Here is a 22,866-nt window from a genome sequence, read left to right as displayed (position 1 = left end):
AGAACAAGAGTTTAGTGTCACTTTATAGGATTAGGGTGCTTTGTTTTGTTTTTTTTTCCAATGGGGAACTTTCAAGTCTTTGATACTTGGAAACAACACCATGCTACTGATCAGAAATAGATTAGTTTATCTTTCAAAACCCTCAAGTTTTTTTTATTCTGTCACTGTGTCAATGCACAATCCTCACAAAGACCAATAAATTGTCTTACTATACACAAAACTGCTCATATAGAGGATAACCAGTATGTCACACGAGCTAGGTAGAAGACCTATTACAGCAAGTCCAGATCACCCTGCTAGTACACTGCAGACACACAGCTCCACTGCTGTTAATCCCAACTGAACAGAGAGTTTAAGTACAAAACAGGCTTGCCATTTGCTAGTAACATGAGATAGACTTGCTTTTGCCTGTGAGCTAAGTATTCATGTTTTACTACATCACTCAGTTTATGCAACTGACTGTGACTTTCTAGCAACATTCTGCAAGTCAAAATGGTTCTTTACCAAACTGAAATTTTGCCGTGCCCTTTATAACCAAAAGGTCTCAATTCAAGAGTTTCATATACATAGTTTTAATGAGAGAAGGAGTTCCTATTAGTAACTTATGCACCAACAGCATTTCCATTAGTGAACTAATATAGACTAGAAGAACAGGAAGCTGTTTAGGAGAACTTAAGAGTACAGCTAGCTGTAAGTTTTTTATCCAAAGAGAAAACTGCTTAAAATTTGTAATTTTTAAACAAATGCATATTAGCAAGACACCTTTGGAGTCCTCCGGGTGCACAACAGTAATTTCAGATTATCTTCTGTGGATGGGTTAAGTAAAAAGGCAACCTTTTCTTCAAGAAGCCCTCACTAGATACAAAATCAAGGGGATGACTGAAACTTGTTTTTTCCCCTATATTGGACAAATACTCTATAGTTGTAAATCATCTGTCCTCTGAAATAGCCCACCACCACTGTTTAAGCAAGAAACCAGCCACAGAATAATGGGAAAATATTAATCCTATATCAGCATGGACAAGTCAAAACAGGACAGGGACACAGCAAGAAGAGTTCTCACAATTCAAAGTAGTCTTGGCAGAAAACAAGAATAAAGTCTTTAAGATTAACCACACTATACGCAGCTTTACAGGGAAGTGGGGACAATTTCTAAGTGTCCATAGCTTGTTATTTATTGGTGTTATAAATGGGACACAGCCTATAAACAAAATAACCATACTTCAGGGAATCCTCAGAACTGTTTACTCCCTGTATTATTGAATATAATACAGGGAATATTGGTTCAGGTACAAACAGCTAAAACAAGACAATAGCATTAACTTGTTCCAGATCTCAGGTTCCTCTAAGCTAGGTATTTGGTTAAGTGTACACATTCCAGTAAATTGATTGATTTTTTTTTTTTATAAACTAGGCTTTCAGAAGTCAAACTGTGGATTTGCTCTTGTCCCAGCAAGAATCAGATATTAAACCAGCAGCAATGATCTAATTCAGCAGATGTCATTTGTCTTACCTTATCTACATTCGCTCTAGTTTTGGCAGAGGTTTCTACGTACTGCACCCCCCATTCCTCTGCCTTACTTCTGGCCTCTTCTACAGGCACTTGTCTGCGCTCCTCCAAGTCAGATTTGTTTCCCACTACCAGTAAAGGAATTTTATCCTCTTCAGCCTTCACACGCAGGATCTGTTCCCTAATGCATCAGGTATTCAAAACAAAAATATCTGTGTCAGTAGTAGCAACAAAACTCCCACACTTACCAGGAGTGGCTCAAGCGGTCTGCACATTACTAGTGTCTACAACACAGCATTTCTCAACAGTTGGACACACACTTTAAAATTATTCCAAGGTTAACATACTAATGCTGTGGGCTTTACACTACTGAAAGCCTAACACTTCCAGGAAGGCAGTTTTACCATTTAGTTAGTGAGTAATCAGACTCTAATAAAGAAGAACAGTGAGGCAGAAGAGCTACTGGCAACAGGAGTTCATATTTGAACCAGGAAAAGAGTATGTAAGTGCCATGTTTGCCAAGTTCCACCTTGGCATCCACTCACCATATTCAATTCACAGTCTGGATCACATCTCAGTATAGGTCTTGGCAACATAAAGTCTTTGCCAAGGCAATCGGTTGGGAACAGCCTAAGTAGCTGGCAGAGATCATTCCTAAAATGGTACCTAAACCCTACACAGTGTTACTATGTAGTGCTGAAATAAAGTACTAGCAAACCTTCCTGCTTCAAAGACTCTAAGAAGATATTTGAACCATCAGCATTAATCTTGCTATCCTCTGTCATGCTAAGAGGACCTATCAGCATCCAGGAAAGGAGATGGAGTGATGTTGCATACCAGCCTAAGTCTATGCTATTACTGGAGTAAAACATAGGTTGAGACCAGACTGACACGTGCAGCTGTCCATCTAGGACACTGGGAAACTCTACCAGTCTGCAGCTATTTTTAGATGGCTTCATTTTGTTATGAACAAGAGCCAAACTAGGCATGAGCATGGTGGTACACCCTCCAATCCTGCTGAGTTACCATACTGCTTCAGATGCCTGCATTTTCCATCCACAAAATAACAATGTATGGAGAGTACATGAGACCGTAAAAGAGCGTTAATGCTGGAGCAGACAATCTGCTATTGCATTCAACTGCACCTTCACAAATTACAGAGGCACTGAAGGCAAGCACTGAATGCACTGTATCAGCAGGAGAGCTGAAGTTTAAAAACAAGACCATAGCTTGTTCAGTATTCCATTTTTTCATAGTTTTAGAATTGTGGAAGTTAAAGGATCAATAACAGCAATCTGCAGTTTGGCCTGTGATGCTGGTGACTCATACTACCCATTCCCCACTCCTTCCTGGGCCAAGGAGCTGGTTCTTGCATGTCAGCCTAGCTAAGTATTCTATTTAACTAATTTCACTATTTAGTTACTTCTGAACCATTGAAAAGTACGAGATTTGCATCTCAAAGCTTTTAAGTCTTTCTTGCTCATCTTTAGGACTAGCATTGCTTTTCATTGTTCTGTTGTGGTGGAATTTTGAACTAAAATACAGTTAATCTAGTTACGGAAGTCTGACAAAAAAACCAAACTGCCAAGATAAACACTCCTACTCTTTTTCATCCTAAGCCCTAAATCTTGGGTTTAACCTTATATTTCACTTAGGCACACAAGCCAAAACCCAAGCTGGGTGCTTCCAAGTGTCTCGTTTTCTTTCTCTTCTTTTTAGTGTTATCTGACCTTTTCCTCCATCTTATGCTAGGAAGAGTCCTAGTATTCAGTTTTGCAGTCCTACAACAGTTCAACTCCTGGCTTCTTTCAGTGCACCAGTTAGGCAAAGCAGTTCTGCTCAGTTTGCTCTGTGTGCCCCATGACTGTCAGCTTTCTGAAGCTGAGCAAAGTCACAAAAGTATTATGTGACGAAGGAACACTATTTTTATACCTCTTAAAAGATTTTGTGGTCTTCCAGTGCTGTTAGAACAGTATAATATGTTAAGAACCTGGACCAAAGTCCTGGATTACAAGGGGAGATTGCCATCACTTTATGAAAAACCTAGATTTAGGTATCTACCTTAGTTCCAGCACTTGCATTACCAATTAGTATCTGTTAACCTTGTAGCACTGAAGCAAAGGGAACATAAGGCAGACAGACAGAGAGCTTTTTTTCTGGTGAACTAAGGAACTCTTAACACTTTCCCTGTGTTTTGGGAAGTTTTCCTGCAAGTTATACAGCTGTCCTAGGTAATCTCCAGATTATCTTCTACAGTGAGGCAACAGGTATTATCAAATAACAGTTAGAATACTTGCCCTGAAGAACCTGGCTACATGAATTCTAAACCAGAACAATGATTTAAAACCTTTTTTTTACCCCACACTACACAAGTAGTTTCTGTGCTCAATCTGGTGTCGATTTTTACATTAGAACTGCTAATCCCAAGAACAAAAATGGAAATGCCTACTACTACCGTGCGTCTTTCTAGGAATACGTCTGCCTACAATAGCACATCTTGGCTGCCAACCCTTGTTTGGCACCAATCCATACCTGAGAGTGGAGGCTAATCCTTCCTTTCCTTAGAGCACCTGCTTCTAACAGTAAGCAATACAGTGTCTGAAACCTGGCCAAAAGACAGACTTAATTCCAGAAGTACTGCTCTAAGATAATTAAACTTCACATCCATGAAGACTGAAAATTGGCTTGAATATGCCTGTTTTAGGAGTCCAAGAATCTGTTACTTGCCTGAAGTTGCTGCTGGCATAATGTACTCATAAACTGTAGGCATGAAGACAACTAGAGCCAGAGGCTGAATACTGTGGTTTAGGTTACCAGTTACTGAGAGTCAAACGGTCAGGTGTCACTTTTATTGACCAAACAGTAACAAAGGATAAAGAGCTGTAGCTTTTAAGCAGAGTTGTCAGAGCAATACAGGAACCAGATATTTTCCCCTGCCTGGGAGAGAAACTACTTACCGAAACTCTGCTGTTGCTGTGAAGGATTCATGCTCTGTTATTGAAAAGACTAGAAGAAACCCTTCCCCGCTGCGGAAATAGTTATCTCTGATAGCTGCATAATCCTCCTGTCCTGCTGTGTCCAGAATGTCTATCTGAACTTCTTCACCATCCAGAACTACTTTCTTTCTGTAGCTGTCAGCCTTGGTAGGTTCATAGTCTTCTACAAACTGAGGGTGACAAGAAAAGGATTAGTGTTTAGAATTACTGTCAAACAGTCTCCATATTTGTCCATATCCCTTCTTTCACTTCAGTGACACTTAAATTCCCCAAAACCTTCTCATAATTCAGCCAGATACTAAGTTTCACCACTTTTTTCTTTTTTTAGTTTTACTATAAAAAGCAAATTATTTAAGCACTTAATACATCAAAGAGCCTGTTTGCCAAGCCAAGAGAAACTTGCTACACAAAACACTGTTCAGCAACTTTGGTACAATTTAAGAACAGAGATGCAGTATAAGCTACCAGCAACCTGCTGGCATTATCTAGATCTCACACTTCAAGAAAATGCATCTGAATGTACTTCAGGTACAGGTATCTGAAGCTTTAACAGGTGTAGATGAGAGCATCCACCTGCTGAACATGAAAACCTGCTCCATAATTGCAGGAGGCACTTACTTTAGTCCACTCAATTGATCGCTCTCACAAAGCCACTGCCAGTTCAGCTCGTAGTTCTGTGCTGACAGCACACATCCAACATAGGCTCTCTGCCTCTCCACCTCCTTTCTCTCAGCCTCAGAGTATAAGAGGCTGTACCACGAGCCCAATTACGCTGGCTGGCCTTCATTAATGACATCACCTGTTCAGATACTCACATGGCTATACTATATGTGAACACCTATAGATAAATGCTAACTTTTGGTTTACAGGATCATGTATTACTTCACATACTAGTCTGGACTCTGTCTAATCTAGCTTTTTGTATACCAGTATGGTAGAATTCATGCTATGAACATGCCTACTTCATCGCTTGGCTCAGAATGAGCTACAATGTTTACTTCTGATTTCAGCCTTAACTGATCTAAAAGTAACGGCAACAAAATTAAAGTTCAACTCCAACTGGTAACAGCTTCTGCACATGCAGACAAGAACCTGCACATTATGCATGGCTTCTGTAGACTGCTCCTTCATTAATAAGCAAAAACTTTGTCACCTTTAGCCAAAGATTTTCCCAGAGGGCACACTTCCTACATTCCTACCTTCTGCTCCTGCCAGTCAGGTCATCAAGTCTTTCGCTAATTACATTTAGTTCCCCTTTCCCACAAAAAAAAAATTTAGTAAACTGTATGACTTTGTGCTTTATTGAAGCTGAACCAAAGTTACTTACCTCATCATACATAAATTGAAGTGTGAGTGCAGATTTGCCCACACCTCCACTGCCGACCATGATTACTTTATGGAGGGCCAAGGAACTCTGGTTCTTGCTCTTGCTGGCAGCCATTGTCCTGCTTGCCACAGACCAAGTGCCAGGCAACCAACTAGATCTGCAGACAGAAGAAACACAGTCACCATCCGTGACATTGGTGACATCATGGTAACATGCTGGTAAAGTGTCTCACCAGTGCTGAAAGACCAGATTAAAACCCTGCCCAGCAAGTTTGAAGAATGGGCCACTTCAGTGCACTAGCAAGCAAAACATTTCTAAAGTATGAGTAGGAGAAGGTAGCAGAACAAAAACCTTCTATTTGTGACAACAGTACTATTAATTAAAGTGTCAAAAGTTTCTAACAAGCCATTCCTATTCGTAAGTCCATCCTATGGGACTACTGTCTAGAGTAGTTTCCAAGGAAAACCCTACTTTCACAAACAACAAGAAATTAAGTTGTTTTTATTGTTCTTGTTTTAAGGCTTTACACCTTTCCAAAATACTTCTTTAATGTTGACACAGCTATACCTTAGATCTGCTTATAGGTAGAAATCTGGCTTTTGATCTCCTCCCTACGTAGGCTCAGAAAAAAGCAGAGATACACAGTAAATTGGCAGCAACAAGTTGCAGAAAGTCTTATGACATGGCATTAGCATTTATTTTACACTCTTCTTGCCTTTTGATGCTGCAAATCTAATTTGCTTTGGGAAAAAAAAAAATCCTGCTTTACTGCAAGAAAGTCTCAGTTCCTATTCCTCTCCTGATATTGCAAAGCCATGAAGGAGTAAGCTGCAATAAACAAGCCCCAGCTAACCAGCCTTTGTTTGTGAGTTATGCAAGCCTAGTAATTAATTAAGTGTTAGAGACTTCTTAAAAATAATACTGCTTTTTTTGTTTGTTTGTTTTTTTAGGAGTAGCTGGACACAAGCTCAAGCAGTAGCTGCCACGCTGATTAGCACAGAGCAGCATCTCTAAGGACAGCACATTGAGGACAAAAGCAGAAGTAACCGATACAAAAAGATGTGACACTAGTCAGGATTTCCACATAGAAAAAAACCCCAATATGCGTACTTCAGACACACCATGGTATAATGGAAATGCTTATAAGATATAAGGGGTAGTGGTCCTTCTGTCCTCAGAGCACAACAAAGGACTCCAGCTGTTCATATCCTGGTGGAGTGTTGCAAGGAGACCAGCAGACTGTTCAGAAAGCACTGCTGTAACAAGTGGCTATATCAGCCTTGATTTACAGCAGCACACTTTAATCCAGAAGCACAGAAGCAATGGGCCTACCAGGAGTCTCAGTTTTGCCTGGACACATCTACTCCAGAAAGACACTGGAACTGCCACACCAACACCATCAAGTTCTACTGTATGGAAATACAAGGCCTACAGTAGGAAGTTACTGAGCACTTCATTGGAAAAAACTTCATGGCAACCAGCTACCCTAAACAAAATTAACCAGAGACTAAGGGATCATCAGCTACAAACACGACTATTTAGCCTGGAAAGGGGCCTTTGGATGCTGCTCAGTCCGAACTTTCCCCTTAAAGCAGTTTGCTTCAAGCAACCAAGTTCATGTGCCCTGTGTTTTGAGCCTGACAATTGCATGGCTAGCCTGGACAACTTCCCCTGGGGTACACTGATGGCAATGATTTATTCCCCCCTTGTCATGACTTGATGTTCTGAAAAGCAACAAATCAAACTAAGTTCTCACTGACTACTGCATACAAGAACAAACATGCCAACAATCAAGAATTGCCCTCAGGACAGCATTTTCAAACATCTGAACAGCAGTATTTTTCCATGCAGAGCTTTTTACTCACACCTCTTTGCTACATACATTTAGTATAGTAATGCAAATTAATCATCTTTAAAGGTTCATTCAGCGATAAACATTGGTAAGTGAAGACAGATATTTTCCCCTGGTAATCTTCTCTATTTTGTTATACATCAGCTCCCTCATCCAGGACACTCCTTAGTACAGAAATGGGATGTGACAACTCCTACTTCTCCACAGGTTTTCCCCGTACCATGCAAAAAGACATTTGTTGGGGACAGTGAATTCAGCCTTTGTACAGACATTCTAAATCAGAAGATTGCAAGATTGGTTTTTAATTCTTAGTCACCAGAGAGGAAAAGAACAGAGCTCCCTGCCAGGGGGATGTGGAAAAACTGGGAGAAAACACAACAGGCAGCATCTGAACTGCAGAAGTTGTTGCTGAAAGGCTTGCTTTGCCTATGGTCCACATGGTAAACTAGAATTCAGCTTGCTTGCACATACACACTCAGGGCATAAAAGCTACAGATTGACCACACAATGAGATAGTCTGGGGACTTTCTGTGTTCCCAAAATAACACAGTTTGCTCTTGGTAAGTTGTAGAGAATTCTGTTTCGTCCTAGTTCAAGAGTAGTCTGTCCTGACAGTAGTAGATAAGCTGCTTTCTGGAGAAGCCAAGTGACCCTCAGCTACTTTTCAGTGTAATTGTGACTGATTTTAACCTGTGAGTGTTCCTTTAACAAGAACCCTATTATTGTTGTAACTGTGGTGTTACCTAACACAAAGCTTTCAAGTTAAACATTTTTCTGTCATCACAAACTTAGGAATATATAATAAGCAGCAGAACTAAGTCCCCTGTGCTATGCAAGGGCAATAAACAGACTATTTACTAACAGGCAAGAGAGAAGATAGCAAATTTCTCCCTCCTGTCAATACAAATACCACATCTTTATCTGGTCATAATAAAAGAATAGCTGCCTTTTAGGTAAAATACTGACAAACTTGATTCAGTACAAGATCATCATAGAGGTAAGTGAAGAGAATATTTAAATGCTTCCTTCGCCACCCTGCCTCAACTGGCCAGTAGCAACTGCAAGGTCTGTCTTACAGCATTACTTGGCTTGTAATCAAAGTATACTATTAAACAAAACCCATCCAGTAGAATATAAATTTACAGTTCAATTGCATCTAAAGCTCTTAATGACCAAGGTACTTGATCTTCCCTGCAGAGCTGTTACAAGTGCCACTTGAATTTTTCAGAGCATCAGTACTGCATGAACCCTCTGAATGCAGGAGTACACTCACAACACAGCCCTGATGTTGTACACACTCAGTGAGGTCCCAGAAGCTTCACACAAAGCGTCTCTTCTTTGGTGGCAGCAGAGGGAGCGTAGCCCCCTCCAGCCCCAGCGCACCCAGGCAGTACAGAGGACAAGGCAAGGCTGGAGCAGTGTGACACAGGATTGATACAGGCAGTGTCAGTGCAGAAGTACCAGCGCTTGCAGAACAACAGGCTGAAAGCACATCACTGGTTCAGAAAGGGGCACGGTGAGATTTTAATAGGAATAATCTAACAGAACAAGAGAAGGCATCGGAGCCAACTGTTTGTTTACTTGTATTTCCACCTCTGCAGCCCAAGAAACAGTTTACACAATGGTTCAAAGCTCACATCTAACAGTTCCTTGAGGTTAAAAAAAATAATCTGTTAACACAAGTGGAAGCTCTTTCCTCAGCCATCTCTGAGTAAGGAAGGATGAATTTTCTTCCTATTCTGCAGATTAAATATCCTTGAGGCAATCAAGACACTGACAGTAACTCATCTGTTCACAGAAAAGCAAGTCTTGGGAAATCCAACCACCAAAAATGCAGCAGTGTCTAGAAGAATCTGTGACGGTTTCAGCTGCTTTAAAACATCACTCAATTACCTTCGGTTTAAGGCAATGTAAATTTGAAGCAAAGAGTCTTAATACACCTGCTGAAGAGCTCACTCTGAATAAGTGTCCAAACAAGACACCTAATGCTGTGGTAAGTATCCCTCCTCTCCCACATTGCTTTTTAGTTGCTGTTTGGGTACAGTTTATTTCCAGCAAGATTTACCCTCCTCTGACAGGAAGCCAAGCAATCCAGTCTATGCCAGTAAGTCAATCTATTTAATTTCCATCTGTCATTTTACCCTCAAGTTTAATGACACCATGTTGAACTTCGTAAGCTAACTGTCATAAGCTCTAAAAAAATCAACAAAAAAAAGGCCCTGACCTTCTGAAAGGTTGGGGTTTTTTTGGAGGAGGGGAAGGGAGCAGAGGGTGGGCGGTTTCTTCTGGTTACGGTTCATCCTGCTTTGAAATAAAGTGCTAGACAGACACCATGTCAGAGAATAAACTTTTTCAGGCAGTCTTTCATCTTTAAGAAATCAGAAGTAATTACCTGCTTCATCTGTTTTAGAAGATAAGGATTAAGCTATTGACATGATAACTCTACATTTATTTTATAATAGGTAACACAAAGCCCTATGCACAATAGGAGCTTTGTGATGCTAGTGAAAGATGCTCTTCAGGCCAAGAAAGGAAGATTACACCAGCCAGAGGCTGCCCACATGAAGCAGACCAGGATCTACAAATCAAACCACAGGAGTTACTAATCAGCTGTTTTGATTTAGACTTCTGAAGGTCTGTTCTTGGCCACAGGACTAATCAAACCATGCCATCTCCAATGTAAGATACCTAACCCTAAGCTCAGCAATTATTTCAGCCTTCCCTTGTCTTATCTGTTTAGATCATGACTTCTCCAGGTTAACTAAGGCCCCCCCGCACAATGTTGTGTCATTCTTGGCTGGTCCCTCGAAACTGAGCACTTCAAGGCAATTGTTTATAAACATCTTAATAAACTCCTTTCAAACTGCTTTTTCTCCACCCTCTCCTCAACATAAACAGTTAAACTGCTCAGAACACAGTTTACAAACAGGACTGGTTTACCTAACACCAAGACTCAAAGGCTATAACTGAATAACTCCACAGATTTCAAAACAGACCACGCTTTTACATCCCTTTTTGCTTCACGTGCATTAAGACTCCACAGTTATACATCACTTAAAGGAAAAAGCACTTGTCACTTCACAAGAAAGGAGCCCATTCTGCAACAGCCCATGCAAATACATAGGAAAAAAACATGAGAAGCTTCACTAAGGCTATGTGTTTTCAAATAAATATTCTGTTACTAAATAAATAAAAAAAATTCTAGACCCTTCCAAAGGCTTTAATTGGAATTGCTTCCAGTTCTTCTATTCAGTTTGAGATTTAAAACTGAAATAAAGCTCTAATCTCAAAATTGCTGAGATCAGCCCTTGTTCTCTTGCTGTGCAGCTGATATCTTTGGACATTTCTTTTCATTGCTATCCTGCCACTGAAAGCAGCCATTCTTTGGATTTTAAACCAGGATTCTAGAAACCCTTAGCCCAATAGCTTGACAGAGAAGCTTTGTTAAACCCTTCAGATAACTACTTTTAAAGGAAAATCTGGGTATTCAACCTATTATAAAGACTTAAATATGATGTCATCAAAAGCAAGCACAGAAAGAACAAGGTTTTGCAACAGTATTTTAGTGATCCTCATTTATCAGAATACAAATTAGAGACTTTGAAGTGTTTGGTTCTGTGACATGCCCAAAAGAATGCAGTCACAGAAATTCCCTGAATCACAAAACTAATTAACAATCTCACTGAGCTATGAACTGTGAGAGCTCCTCAGTTGTTGTTCTGAGGTTATCCAGAAAATACTGGAGTACTGAAATTTCATCAGCTTTCAATGGACTGTAAATGCTCCAACTGGTAATTCAACTAAAAAAAAAAAAATTGAGATTAAGTGGCATATTTAACACAACTGAAAATTTTAGGATATGCAAGCTGAAAAATTAAAAATGCTACTCTGTTCTCTTTTGCTGTGCTAGTATCTTATCTCTTGGCATATATCCAGTTACTGGTTTTCAAGCGAAACAAAGACCATCATGTGCTTGGTAGAAATTCCTGCTTGGGATATCCTTGTATCCTTCCCCACTTACTGCTGGGTGCTTCTACCTTCTCAGTTGAGGTTTTAGATTTTTCTGGGCCATGTTTAATTAGATCAAGGAATTCATTCAGCTTGAGATATCTTGCAGAGCACATTGGGACAGCAGTTTCACGGTCCCCATTTACATCACCCAATGCTGCTCTCATCATCCCCTCTCCCTCAGTTCCCTCTCCCTTGCCCCTGGCTGTTCAGGCCCATCTCCTCCTGCAGGAGAGCACAGCTGACTGGGCCTGCCAGTCATATCTGCAAGGCCAGGTTGCCTCAGTGGTGATACGAAGGAAATAAAACAGTTTCTACAGCTGAGGCCAAAGAAGATGGAACTACAGCAGCCAAAAGGTTACTTATATTGCTGCAGAAATGGGGCGGTTCCCTGATCCTGTTCTCATTACACTCCTTAAAAAGGGTGCTGGTGCAGCCATCACCTACTGCAGTGCCCAGGCTGAGCACTGGAGTGAAACCCAAGCCTGAGATTTGCTTTTGGTAACTAGGCATTTTCTCTACCTAAGATCTACAAGTAGACTTGCAGTTGCAAAGCTAAGGGCGCTGGACAGGAAGCTCAAAATGGATTTTGAAAACATAATACTTTATAATATCAGGAGAAAAAGTAAGAATTTAAGGCAAGGAACTACTTTACTCTGTACACATATGCTTTATATAGGTTAGATCCTTGTTCAAAGTGGCAGCAGCCATACACAGGAAAAAACCCATAGAATAATACATTTACTTTATACACTGAAAGTTACAATTCACAATGTAGCTGAAAGTTAGATTACACTAGTTTCAAACAATTATTATTAGTTACTAATCCCACCTAAACCTCCCAGAATTCTGTGTACATTTAAAGACACTGGCTGTCACAGCTACACTCTAGGAGCAACTACTACACTGCTATTTAACAGACACAAGAAGCAAGACTAGTAAGTTCACTATGTTACAGCATTTTAAGGTTAAACCAGAACCTGAAGCCAGATCAAGATTATTCTCCATCCCCTACAAGACTGGCAAAAGGATAAGCAGAGATTGAGGAACCGTTTTAATTCAGAATTATGTCATCAAATTAACCAGACTGGAGTATTAGTTTCCATAATAAGAAAGACTGCAGACTGTGAGATGAACTTGTAGTGAAGGAGAGTCCCAAAGACTTGGTCATCTGGAACACATCCTAGGCAGTATAAAAGCAGTATTTCTAATATAGTTGTGATTGGAAGTCCTCTCTGCATGCACGAAGAGGACCCAGAAATCACACTAAAATATCCCAACACTATCAATAGCAGACACCAAGCCACTGAATGCCAGCCAATTCAGATTACCTACTAGTGATCCTGGCCTCCACACCATATCTTACTTTTCACTATTCTACACATCTGCATGCAAAGCCATCTTCAGCTCTCCACTTAAATTTAATTTGCTTAATAAGATCAAGTGATCTTTAGAAGAGTGGACTTACTATACAAAGTTATTTATTTGACACCTACAGCTATGTAGAACATGAAGAACGGGAGATTCCCAGGTACATTGCTACTTAAAGTGATCATTATCCTACTAACCTACAGAAGTCTAGCACACTCTACTTTGCAACAGGTTATAGCTGGACTTGGACAACCTCACCTTTCAAGGCTGTCTTCAGATCTGGTCACACAACAGTGATCTATTTTAAGTACAAAATACCTGTATATACTCAGCACATCTCCCACCTCCCCCTTGATCCTTGCCAAGCATCGCCCAGCTCAGAATTCTGAGTTTTCAGAGATGGATCATTACAGCTCGGAAAGCAAATCTGACAGTATTTTACTTACATTTACTTACTAGATAAAATTCTTAAATATATGCCCTCTTGCATCATTCAGTACAGGACCATTCCAGATCACTCATTACAAATAGACAACACTTTACACATTAGCAGTAACCTCAAGCCAATAACCTTGCTAAGAATAATCTTGATGTCTAAGGAAAGCTGGAATTAAATCCTGTCCAAGTCTGTAGCAAGGTTACAACCTTCAAAGATTTAGTCACAGGAAAGATTCAGTCTGGTTAGTCTGAGCATCACAAGAACAAGACTTAAGGGCAACCCTTTAAAACTGAACTCAGATCTTAGCTGAAGTGAAATATAAGCAAGTGCATACATATCCCTGTTCCTAAGGAACTTAAATATCTGAGTTTGTTTCATTTGGGGTATTTTCAGGGTTTTTTTGGGGTTTTTTTGTTTTGTTTTGTTTTTATTTTTAGAATTCCCTTAGAGTGAAAGTGACTTGTTTCTGATCAGTAGCTAAGTGATGAAGAAAAACGACTTGCCTTAAACTGTGCTTTTAAGGCACTGGAGCACTCCCCCCACCAAAAAAAAAATAAAAATCACATATATCTATAAGTAAATAAGGTTGCAATGTCATGATAAAAGCTAATGCTCTTAAATGCCAGGTATCAATTGTATCGAGACATTATCCTTGCACGTAGGCAACACAAAGTTATTAGAATTGCCTCACTGTTGCACAGACAGCACACAGAATCATCAGGTACACAGAGCTTCATGGGGCAAAAAAAAAAGGAAATCACCATCCCATTTTCCATATTATTCAGCACAGAGCAACTAGCAGATTGTACGTAGCACCAAGCAGAATATACTCTTTATTTCAGCAAGATAGTGTTATCTGAAGTGGAAGTCATATGACAGTAGTGCCATTACAGCTAAAAACAATTCTTCTGTAGGGAGATATCCAGCCAGACCTCTCCAAGTACTTTCAGGAAGCCTCCAGGTCTAATATTAACACCCAGAAGACATATTGCAGACAGACTATTGAAGAAAAGAATCTATCACATTGCTCTAATCCCAGCAAGAACTTGCTAGGAAACCTGATAGAAATCTTCTACAAGCACAAAGACTGAGTTAATACCATTAACCAGTATTACTATGCTAAGAGTTTGTCACTGTGGAGTTAACAGACTAGTTGCCTAAATACTTAGGGTGAATTATGACACCATTGTTCACACTAGTCAACTAGGCTCATACCAGAAAAGTGACACTTAGACAACAGACTTCTTCAACAGCCTCACTCCCACTGAATTGCAAAGTGTACTTCAACTATGCTTCCTTTGAAAGCTCATCCATGCAGAAGCACATTCACCTTTGATACACAGCACACACTAAGAGATGCTTCAGATGTTAAACTAATACCGACTTTTAATTGGATCTCCAGGAGCATAACAAATACAACAGACAAATCAAATATCTCATTTTACAATCAGTGTCTTAGGTGGCACATCAGAGTTCAAAATAACCTAGATGAAAATCTTACTTCAGTACCAGGTTACAACATGGTTTCAGTTACTTCAGTGAAAAACCTGCAACTATATAACCCACAAAGAAGTTGCCACTAACATTGATTTAGCAAATTCCAAAAAGGCCAATTCAGCCAGAAGAATGCTACAGAGTTGCAGGAGCTGTCATGAATGTTACCCAGTCAAATTCCCTCCCCAACCATGGGTCTGGCAGATCCAGTCAGATCTTGGAAATATAGCACCAAACACTGCAGACAGGCCACAATCTGCCACCATTTGCTCCCCCAGAGGATGTATCTCACTAGATCACGCTTGCCTTCGGTTTTCCTGGTGAACCAGATGCTTGGGATAAATCACAAGTCTAAGCACCATTTAGTTTGGTATAAGTAATACCAGCAGAAGCAACTGCCCATACAATTACATTCCTTGCTCCTAAACTGAAGTCAGGTAATGTATCATGTTCATATCTCTATTTGGAAAATGTAAGCCACTGTTGAGCTCACATTTGATGCAGATAGGCAAGTAGTAACCCTCTACCCTGAGTTTCCTCTTAACTACAGAGTCCCACCTCCCCAGGGGCACTGGGGAATCATCTTCCTGTAGCCTCTGAAAGTACTTCCACTATTTTAAGCACTTAACTGAGGGGTTCACAGATATATACCGTGATATATACACTCAGCTCCCTCAATCAGGTGACTTAACACAAGTGCCAACCTTTCTCCCATCTTTCAGTCAATGCATTTCCAGCACACAAAGCAACAACAGTGTCATTTAGTACCTCAGATAATTATTAGTTATCCATAATTCAGCTGTTGTGTTGTCACCTTTAATCAGGTTTCTTCACTTTAGTTTACCCAATCAGGCAGAGTGAATACCATACAAAAGGATTCTGCATATACAAGAAGATACCTTTGTACTGGACCGAGAGCAGATGTTTCCAATAACAAACAGACATGTAGTTTTCCAGACTACTGCAGTCATGTACTTTATAACAAAACCAAAAGCAGTATTTCTATCTTCAAATGGGAACTGTATTATTACACCAGTGCAGAGGTCACATCCTATTTCAGTACAGCTATTCAAAGTTAATAAAACTAAAAAGCTGTGGAGAGCTTCCCTTATGGGAGAAGTGTTATCCTTGGTCTTCCTCACAAAGCCTTTGCCTACCACTATAAAAATATTTACAGCCAAACATGATCTCCAACCAGAGCCTCCAGAGTGCTACAGAATGAAGAGTGGCACAATATAACATGCTTGTTCATAACTCTGAACAAGTTTTGGGTGGCAGAGTGTTAACTAAGAACCACTTCAACACAGAGAATTAGAACACACTTATTTCAGGACACTTCCCTTTATGACCTAACAAGCGACAGGTCACATGAAAATACAGAACCAATGCAGAATATAAGATATGCATTTATCCTTGTGTGCTCTTGGAGACATTTCCTCTCTCCACAGCATGCATTACCAGAAAAAAAAAATCTACTATTCTGATACACAGCCAGCTCATCACATAAGCTCTCGTGCCCCTGCTAGGAAATCGGCACAACAGGGTGCTTCTGTACACTAATGCATGCAGCACAGGGATCAGGTGGGAGATGCTGGGGTTATAACCTCCCTGGGATCACAGAGATGAGCTGAGATAGCTCTCACAGTTGGAGTGCTGCTGTGGATGGCTACAGGCTCTCTAGGACAGAACAGCCAACAAGGCAAGGCAGGAGAGTTGCCCTTCCCCTGAGAAAAGCTGGAGTGCACAAAGCTCTACCTACAGATGATAATGAGCCACTTTATGGGTCACGAGTAGCACAGTCACCAGGAGGACTAGACTAGATTGTCTCCAGAAGTGTCTTCCAGCTTCAGCAACTCCATAAGTCAAGTCTGTGCCCCAGCAATGCATTGCTACAAATCTTATCTCTGAGGAGTCTTTGGAAGTGGAAGGCCTATTTGCCAACTTGCACAAGTAGTACAGCAGAGCTACAAGACTTACAGCCAGTCCATGATGACTAACACATAATTAGAAACCTTAACTAATACTTATTTACAAGAGTATAACCAGGGTCATTACTCTGCTATGACCCCTGTTATATAATTATACTATATGATAGCTACTAATAGAAGACAGTTGTGAATATTAAGGAAAGGAGTTGGACAAGAGCACTGCTTGATCCCTGTTTTACAAGCTAAATGAAGATAAAGATGTACAGTGTCACCACCAGTCAACTTGTCTAGTAATTTTAATTAGTTTCCTTCCATTATAACTTCAGAACAGATTCAACCCATAAAGCCTACTTTGAATTTAGTTTGCATTATAAGACAAACTTAAAATTCCTAATGTTTGCAGAATTGTTTAAAATATGAAATTGATTCCTAGACTGTGCTTTGAAACATGATAAAGTAGAAAGAAAAATAGCACCAGTTTCAAGCACACATTCCCGACTTTTGAAAAACCATTTCCTTAAATTGCTTGGCTAGTCTATTTTATGACATGGTAGATAAAAGCAGAAAGCTGCCATAAAAGTCAGTCAGTGAGACTTCTTGGTGAGTAAAGTAATGAGAATTCCTTACCTACGCAAAATGAAATCTCACAGTAAGCCATGAACACTACATAGCAGAAAAGCACCATCATGGAGAGGAGTTTCTTACCACAGCAGTAGTTTAGTGGAAAGGCTCTATCACAGATCACTATGTACTTTAGGACTGGCTCATTCTAAGCAGGGATCAGCTTCCCTAGTTAGCAAAACCACCTCTTTTCTGGAAAGCTGAGGCAATTGGCAAGCAACTTGATCTAAAACAACTTCACTTGCTAAATGTCTGCTTTAGAGTGGTGCCCAAGGCAGTGCCCTCCTGAGCACTAACCTTATAAAACATCTACTTTAAAAAAAAGCCACTTTGGTGTTCTGCAACATGGAGTCCAGAGTTCAGGTAGCTCCTACAAATAATCTTTTAAAGTGCTTCACCATGTTTTGAGTACAATCCTTTAATGCAGTACTCTATAAAAGCCTGTAAAGTGGGATTGTTTTCTTTGTTAAACCTGTGATTCAAGCCACTACCTTGAAAAAAAAAACAAACCCAAAACCACCAATATTAAATCTAAGTTGGAAACATTCTTTACCATGTCCATCTACCATGCCCAAAATGGGGGCTTAAGTCTGGGTCTTCAGTATTCTTCTGAAGAATAATCTTTTTCACTACAGGTAAAGATATATACAGAAAGAGCTAGAAACCAGGGATATCACAGCACCTGCTTAACTCAGCATGCTCTCAGCTTTCCAGTTCTATGCTTTGACTTTGGATTAGTTTTGACACATTCCAAATTTAAGAGGAACATATTAAAAACTCCAGTTTCATTGCATTATTAGTGACCTGAAATATTTCACACTAATCACTTCAACTGACAGCAACACTAATTCACAAAGTAACAGCTGACAGGATTAAGACTTTAACAAATGCTTATAATCCTAGAACAAATTCTTTCAGTTTTTGACTTGTGATCCTGCACAGATTCCTAGTCAAGACTGCACTTCCCTTAAGACTCATGGTCCTGTAATCAACCATTATTCCTTCGTCAACCACTTCAGCAAGGAGGGCTATGGGCTCAGGGTCCCATAGAAAACAGTTCAAGGTGACTGTTCTACGCAAGCACTTTGTCACCATAAAGATCCAAGTAGCTACTTACACATCAGCCTAAATAACATTCTCACATTACATGACTTCATGACTTTCATTTTGACAGGTCTTGAAAAACGCATTTGCACATCTCAAGCACAAGAGACAAAACAGATCCTCTAATATTACTATTAAAGCAGTATTTGGAAGAACATGAAGAGATAAAGCATGAGTTATACACACTCATCTTGCTTAAATGACAAGACGACTTGATATTTCTGGGGCAGACACTGAGGAAAGTTGCTTAGTCTTGTTTATTGGGCTAAAAGAGCTACCAATAAAATGACTGCTCTTTAGCAGATATCAACAAGGACATTTAAAATATCTGTTCTTTAGCCTCGTCAAGGGACAGGCAGCAACTGTATCATAGAACAAATGCCACAAAATTGATTAGTACCACTAGGAGAACAAAACAGACAAGATTGTTTGCTAACTTTGCTGCTTCACACAATAGCAGGTAACAAGCAATGGAACCTTATCACACTGTTTGACAGGGGTGAGAACTGTTAGCAGAGACATGGGGGTGGAAGATAGGTGAAGAGAGGAAAAAAATCTAAAGAACTGCAGGTTTTTATCAGCACTTCCAAGGCAAGACAGAATGAGTTTGAGAATACAGCTGCTATCTAACCTGGCTGATAATTAGGATCAGCACTAGTAAGTCAATCAGGCAAAAGTTACTTGAAGTCAGGCACACAGGGAATGAAAAGCAGCAAGCACCTACGTTTATATTCTTCAGTGGCCTCCCCAGCCACTGCCTTTCACTCAAACCCCAGAGATCACTACTCCCATCCCAAGCTCTTTGCTACAGGCACAAGACACCTACTGACCTTAGGCACTGTTTGTCTTGATACCACTATGCACTTGCATTCCCATGAGTGCCCACTGCCTGCACAGCTGCCATGAGAAACAGGCTCCTTCAGTACCCCAGCTAAGAGAGGCTATTAATTCACATGAATTCATTGTGTAATGGAAAGCAATTCACTTAATCAGTCACATAGAGTTTGAATTTAGTCAATAAGAAATTATAAAGTGCAATTATCCGCTACATGGAAAGGGAACAGAGTTTACAAAGCAACAGGACAAGAACAAACTACGAACCAGATTCCCAAATCATGATCCTAGGGCTTGTTCTGCTGTACCACATGGCCACTTCTGCTCTGTTCACAGGACAGTTTTGTTCCTTATGAAGTTTGGACACCAACACTTCCCAGAGAAGCAAGCCATTTTATCCAGCATTTGGTCAAATAACAGTAGGGCTCAATCAATTAAGCTGCTGCTGAAAGAACTTAGAGCCTGAAAGAGGCATTAGATCACAGGAACTGTAAACCATCCAAGATTTCAGTGTACACATCCAAGTTGTCTAGGCAGGGTCCCGTCATCACTGACTTGATTTCATCAAAATGTCTCAACTGCTCTTCTACCCAGATTTCCAGTACCATTGCACTGACAATTAGAGACAAGTTTGAGAGTTTTAAAGGAGGGCCAAGAAAGGATATTGTCTGGTCAAATTAAGCTTTCAGTTAAAGAGTTTTTGCAAAGCATTCCAGCTAAATCTTCAAACTAGAAATTCCTCTGCAGCATATACATAATACCAGTGAAAATAGGTCAGCTTCACTTTTCTCCAGGCATGCAAAACAGAATCAAGTTGGCCTACTCCAAAAGAGGTGTAAAACAATTTACTACTAAAAGTCTAATATAGGAAACTGATTTACAGGAGCACTCTGAAGACTTTTCTATTTCTCAAATGGAGTATTTAATACAGGAAATAAATGCAAAAAGTGTCACCATGGTAAGTTGATATAATCTCATAGTAAGCAAAAACCTAAGTTTAGTGTACAGAAGTGATTGAAGCAGTAGGTAAAATTATTCTAAAAAGTCTGCTATATGTGAATAAGTGTAAGGATGTTATTGTCAAGTAAAATTGAGCTGTTGCTATTAAATTGCAGAATCACTGAATGTTCTGAGTTGGAAGGGAATCCCTTCCCCACAAGGATCTGTAATAAAATTATTTTCAGCCTTCAAGCAAATCACTTCCAAGAACCACAAGTCTAGTTCCCCGTTGTTAGTTCCTACTGTCACTTTAACGTCAATTGGGAGGAAGGTGTTTAAGGCATCTAAAAAAAGACAGCTTTTCCTGAAAATCACACCTCTGAGGATGTCCTTGAATAGACAGGCACTTCTTTGTCCCTCACAAGAGAAACCAGAATCTCAGAACTACAGAAGTAACGTTTGGACAGTTAAAAATTAAAAAAAAAAAAGCTCCCTAGACTGCAGGCTACAGCTTTGAAAAATGCAAGGCTGATCCTAGTGCAGGTATAGTCTCCTTGTTCCCTTCCACTATGAAAATACCCAGGGGTAGTCAAGACTAAGTCTCCTGTTCTTAGATCAGAATCGATTCAACAGGGCTCCAGCAAGACGACCTGGTTAGGCCTCCCCCAGCTGTTCAGGAAGCATGACTGGGCTGCTTTGTCTCACCTCTGTCCCTGCCCTTCTCCAGGTAAGGTCACACTCAGGCACCACCCTTCCCTTCCTACAAGATCTACACCCGTAAGGCTGCAAGGAGGATAAAGACCGGCACAGAGAGAACCTGCCCAGATAAAACAAGATCCTTCAGGAACTTCTGGTTCGGCTGAGACCGACAGCACCCAAACCCCCTCTGTTTATCTCGCACAGACAAAACGTTATCACTTATCCTCGGGCAGCCCAGGGAAGGCAGGGCAGCCTGCACGGGAGGAACCCGCCCGAGGAGATGGGGCTCAAGGCCGGCTCCTCCTCGCCCTCTCCGCCCCCAGTCCCACTTGTAGATACGAGTCACCGCCGTCCCCCGGCTCCACCTCAGCCCGGCGGCACCGGGAGCCGCAGGAGCGGGGCCTCCCGCCTCCCACTGCGGCCCCGCGCAGGCCCGGCCGTCACCGTCGCTTCCCCCGCCCGCACCCTAGGGCTCCCCCGCGGCTCAGGGGCCGCGTCCCGGGGCAGAACCCGCGGGCTCCCCTCGCCCCCCGCAAGGAGAGGCTGCCCCGCACCCCCGGTGACACCTCCCCTCGCCCTCCGCAGAGCGCGGACACAAGAGCGCTCAGCCCATCCCCGGGCAGCGCCAGAACCTGGCGGCTCCCGCCTCCCCTCACCGGGGGCGCGGGGCCGGGACAGCCGAGCCCCCTCCCACAATCCCGGGGTTGGTACGGGGGGATCCCGGGGTTGCCCCTCGCTCTCACCTGGGGGCTCCGGCGCGGCTCGCGGCCCGGTTGTGCCCCTCGGCCCGGCTGTGCCCGGTGCTGCCGCCGCCCCCCGGCTCTCATTGAGGGGGCACCGCAGCCGCCCGCGCGCCCTCGCCGCGCACTTCCGCCCTCGCCGGCGCCGCTCCCACCGGGCCCGGTTCCCCGCGAGCGCGCGCCCGCCCGCCCCGCCGTCACGTGACGCTGCCCGGACCAATCGGCTCCGGGTAGCGCGGCGGGGCGGGGCCGGGGGAGGGCGCGGGGAGGGGGCGGGGCTGAGCCCCGTGAGGGCTGTCAGGGGCCTGTCTTGCCTAAGGAGCAGCCGAGAGCAGTGGGAAGGGTCTCCCTACTCCACTGCTACCTTTGTCTGTTCTCCCTGAGCCCTGTTTGGCTCGGTTTGACCCAAAGGAAACACAAAATCACAGAATCAGTCATTTTGGAAAAGACCTCTGAGATCATCAAGTCCAACCTGTGACCAAACACCGCCATGTCAACAAGACCATGTCACCAAGCACCACGTCCACCCGTTCCTTAAACACCTCCAGGGATAGTGACTCCACTACCTCCCTGGGCAGCCCATTCCAATGTCTAATCACGCCTTTCTGTGAAGAAATTCCTGCTAATGTTGAACCTAAACCTTTCACGGTGCAGCTCTCGTCCCGTTGCTGGTTGCCTGGGAAAAGAGATTGATCCCCGCCTACAGCCTTATTTTCAGGTGATTGTAGAGGGTGATAAGCCTGAGCCTCCTCCTCTCCAGGATAAATAACCCCAGCTCCTTCAGTCACTCCTCATAAGACTTGTGCTTCAGACCCTTCACCAGCTCTGTTCCCTTCTCTGGACATGGTCCAGCACCTCAATGTCCTTCCAGAATTGAGGAGCCAAGAACTGGACACAGGATTTGAGGTGTAGCCCCATCAGTACCTAGTACAGGGGAAAGAAAAGAAGTTAGGAAGGGCTCTGTCTTAAATGCACCATACATTGTAGAGCAAATTCTACCAAGG

At 41.9% G+C, this 22,866-nt stretch overlaps 1 protein-coding gene across 2 annotated transcripts in view; it reads right to left on the bottom strand.

Annotated features, from left to right (window-relative positions):
* The window catches only part of RALB (RAS like proto-oncogene B), a 49,413-nt gene that overhangs the window by 5,131 nt on the left and 21,416 nt on the right, over positions 1-22,866 (bottom strand). The window contains exons 1-4 of one of the 2 annotated variants that reach the window (XM_064661335.1): positions 21,866-22,023; positions 5,834-5,990; positions 4,468-4,676; positions 1,514-1,691 (exon numbers count right to left, since the gene is read on the bottom strand). In XM_064661335.1, the coding sequence (XP_064517405.1) occupies positions 1,514-1,691; positions 4,468-4,676; positions 5,834-5,947 (501 nt within the window). In that variant the 5' untranslated portion in view covers positions 5,948-5,990; positions 21,866-22,023. Of the gene's footprint in view, positions 1-1,513; positions 1,692-4,467; positions 4,677-5,833; positions 5,991-21,865; positions 22,024-22,866 lie in introns of those variants that run through there. The other variant, XM_064661336.1, reaches the window with a different exon arrangement.

The sequence above is a fragment of the Pseudopipra pipra genome, chromosome 7 (genome assembly GCF_036250125.1).
Source record: "Pseudopipra pipra isolate bDixPip1 chromosome 7, bDixPip1.hap1, whole genome shotgun sequence".
In the NCBI taxonomy this organism is placed as follows: Eukaryota; Metazoa; Chordata; class Aves; order Passeriformes; family Pipridae; genus Pseudopipra; species Pseudopipra pipra.
This window is presented reverse-complemented; position numbering and strand designations above follow the sequence as displayed.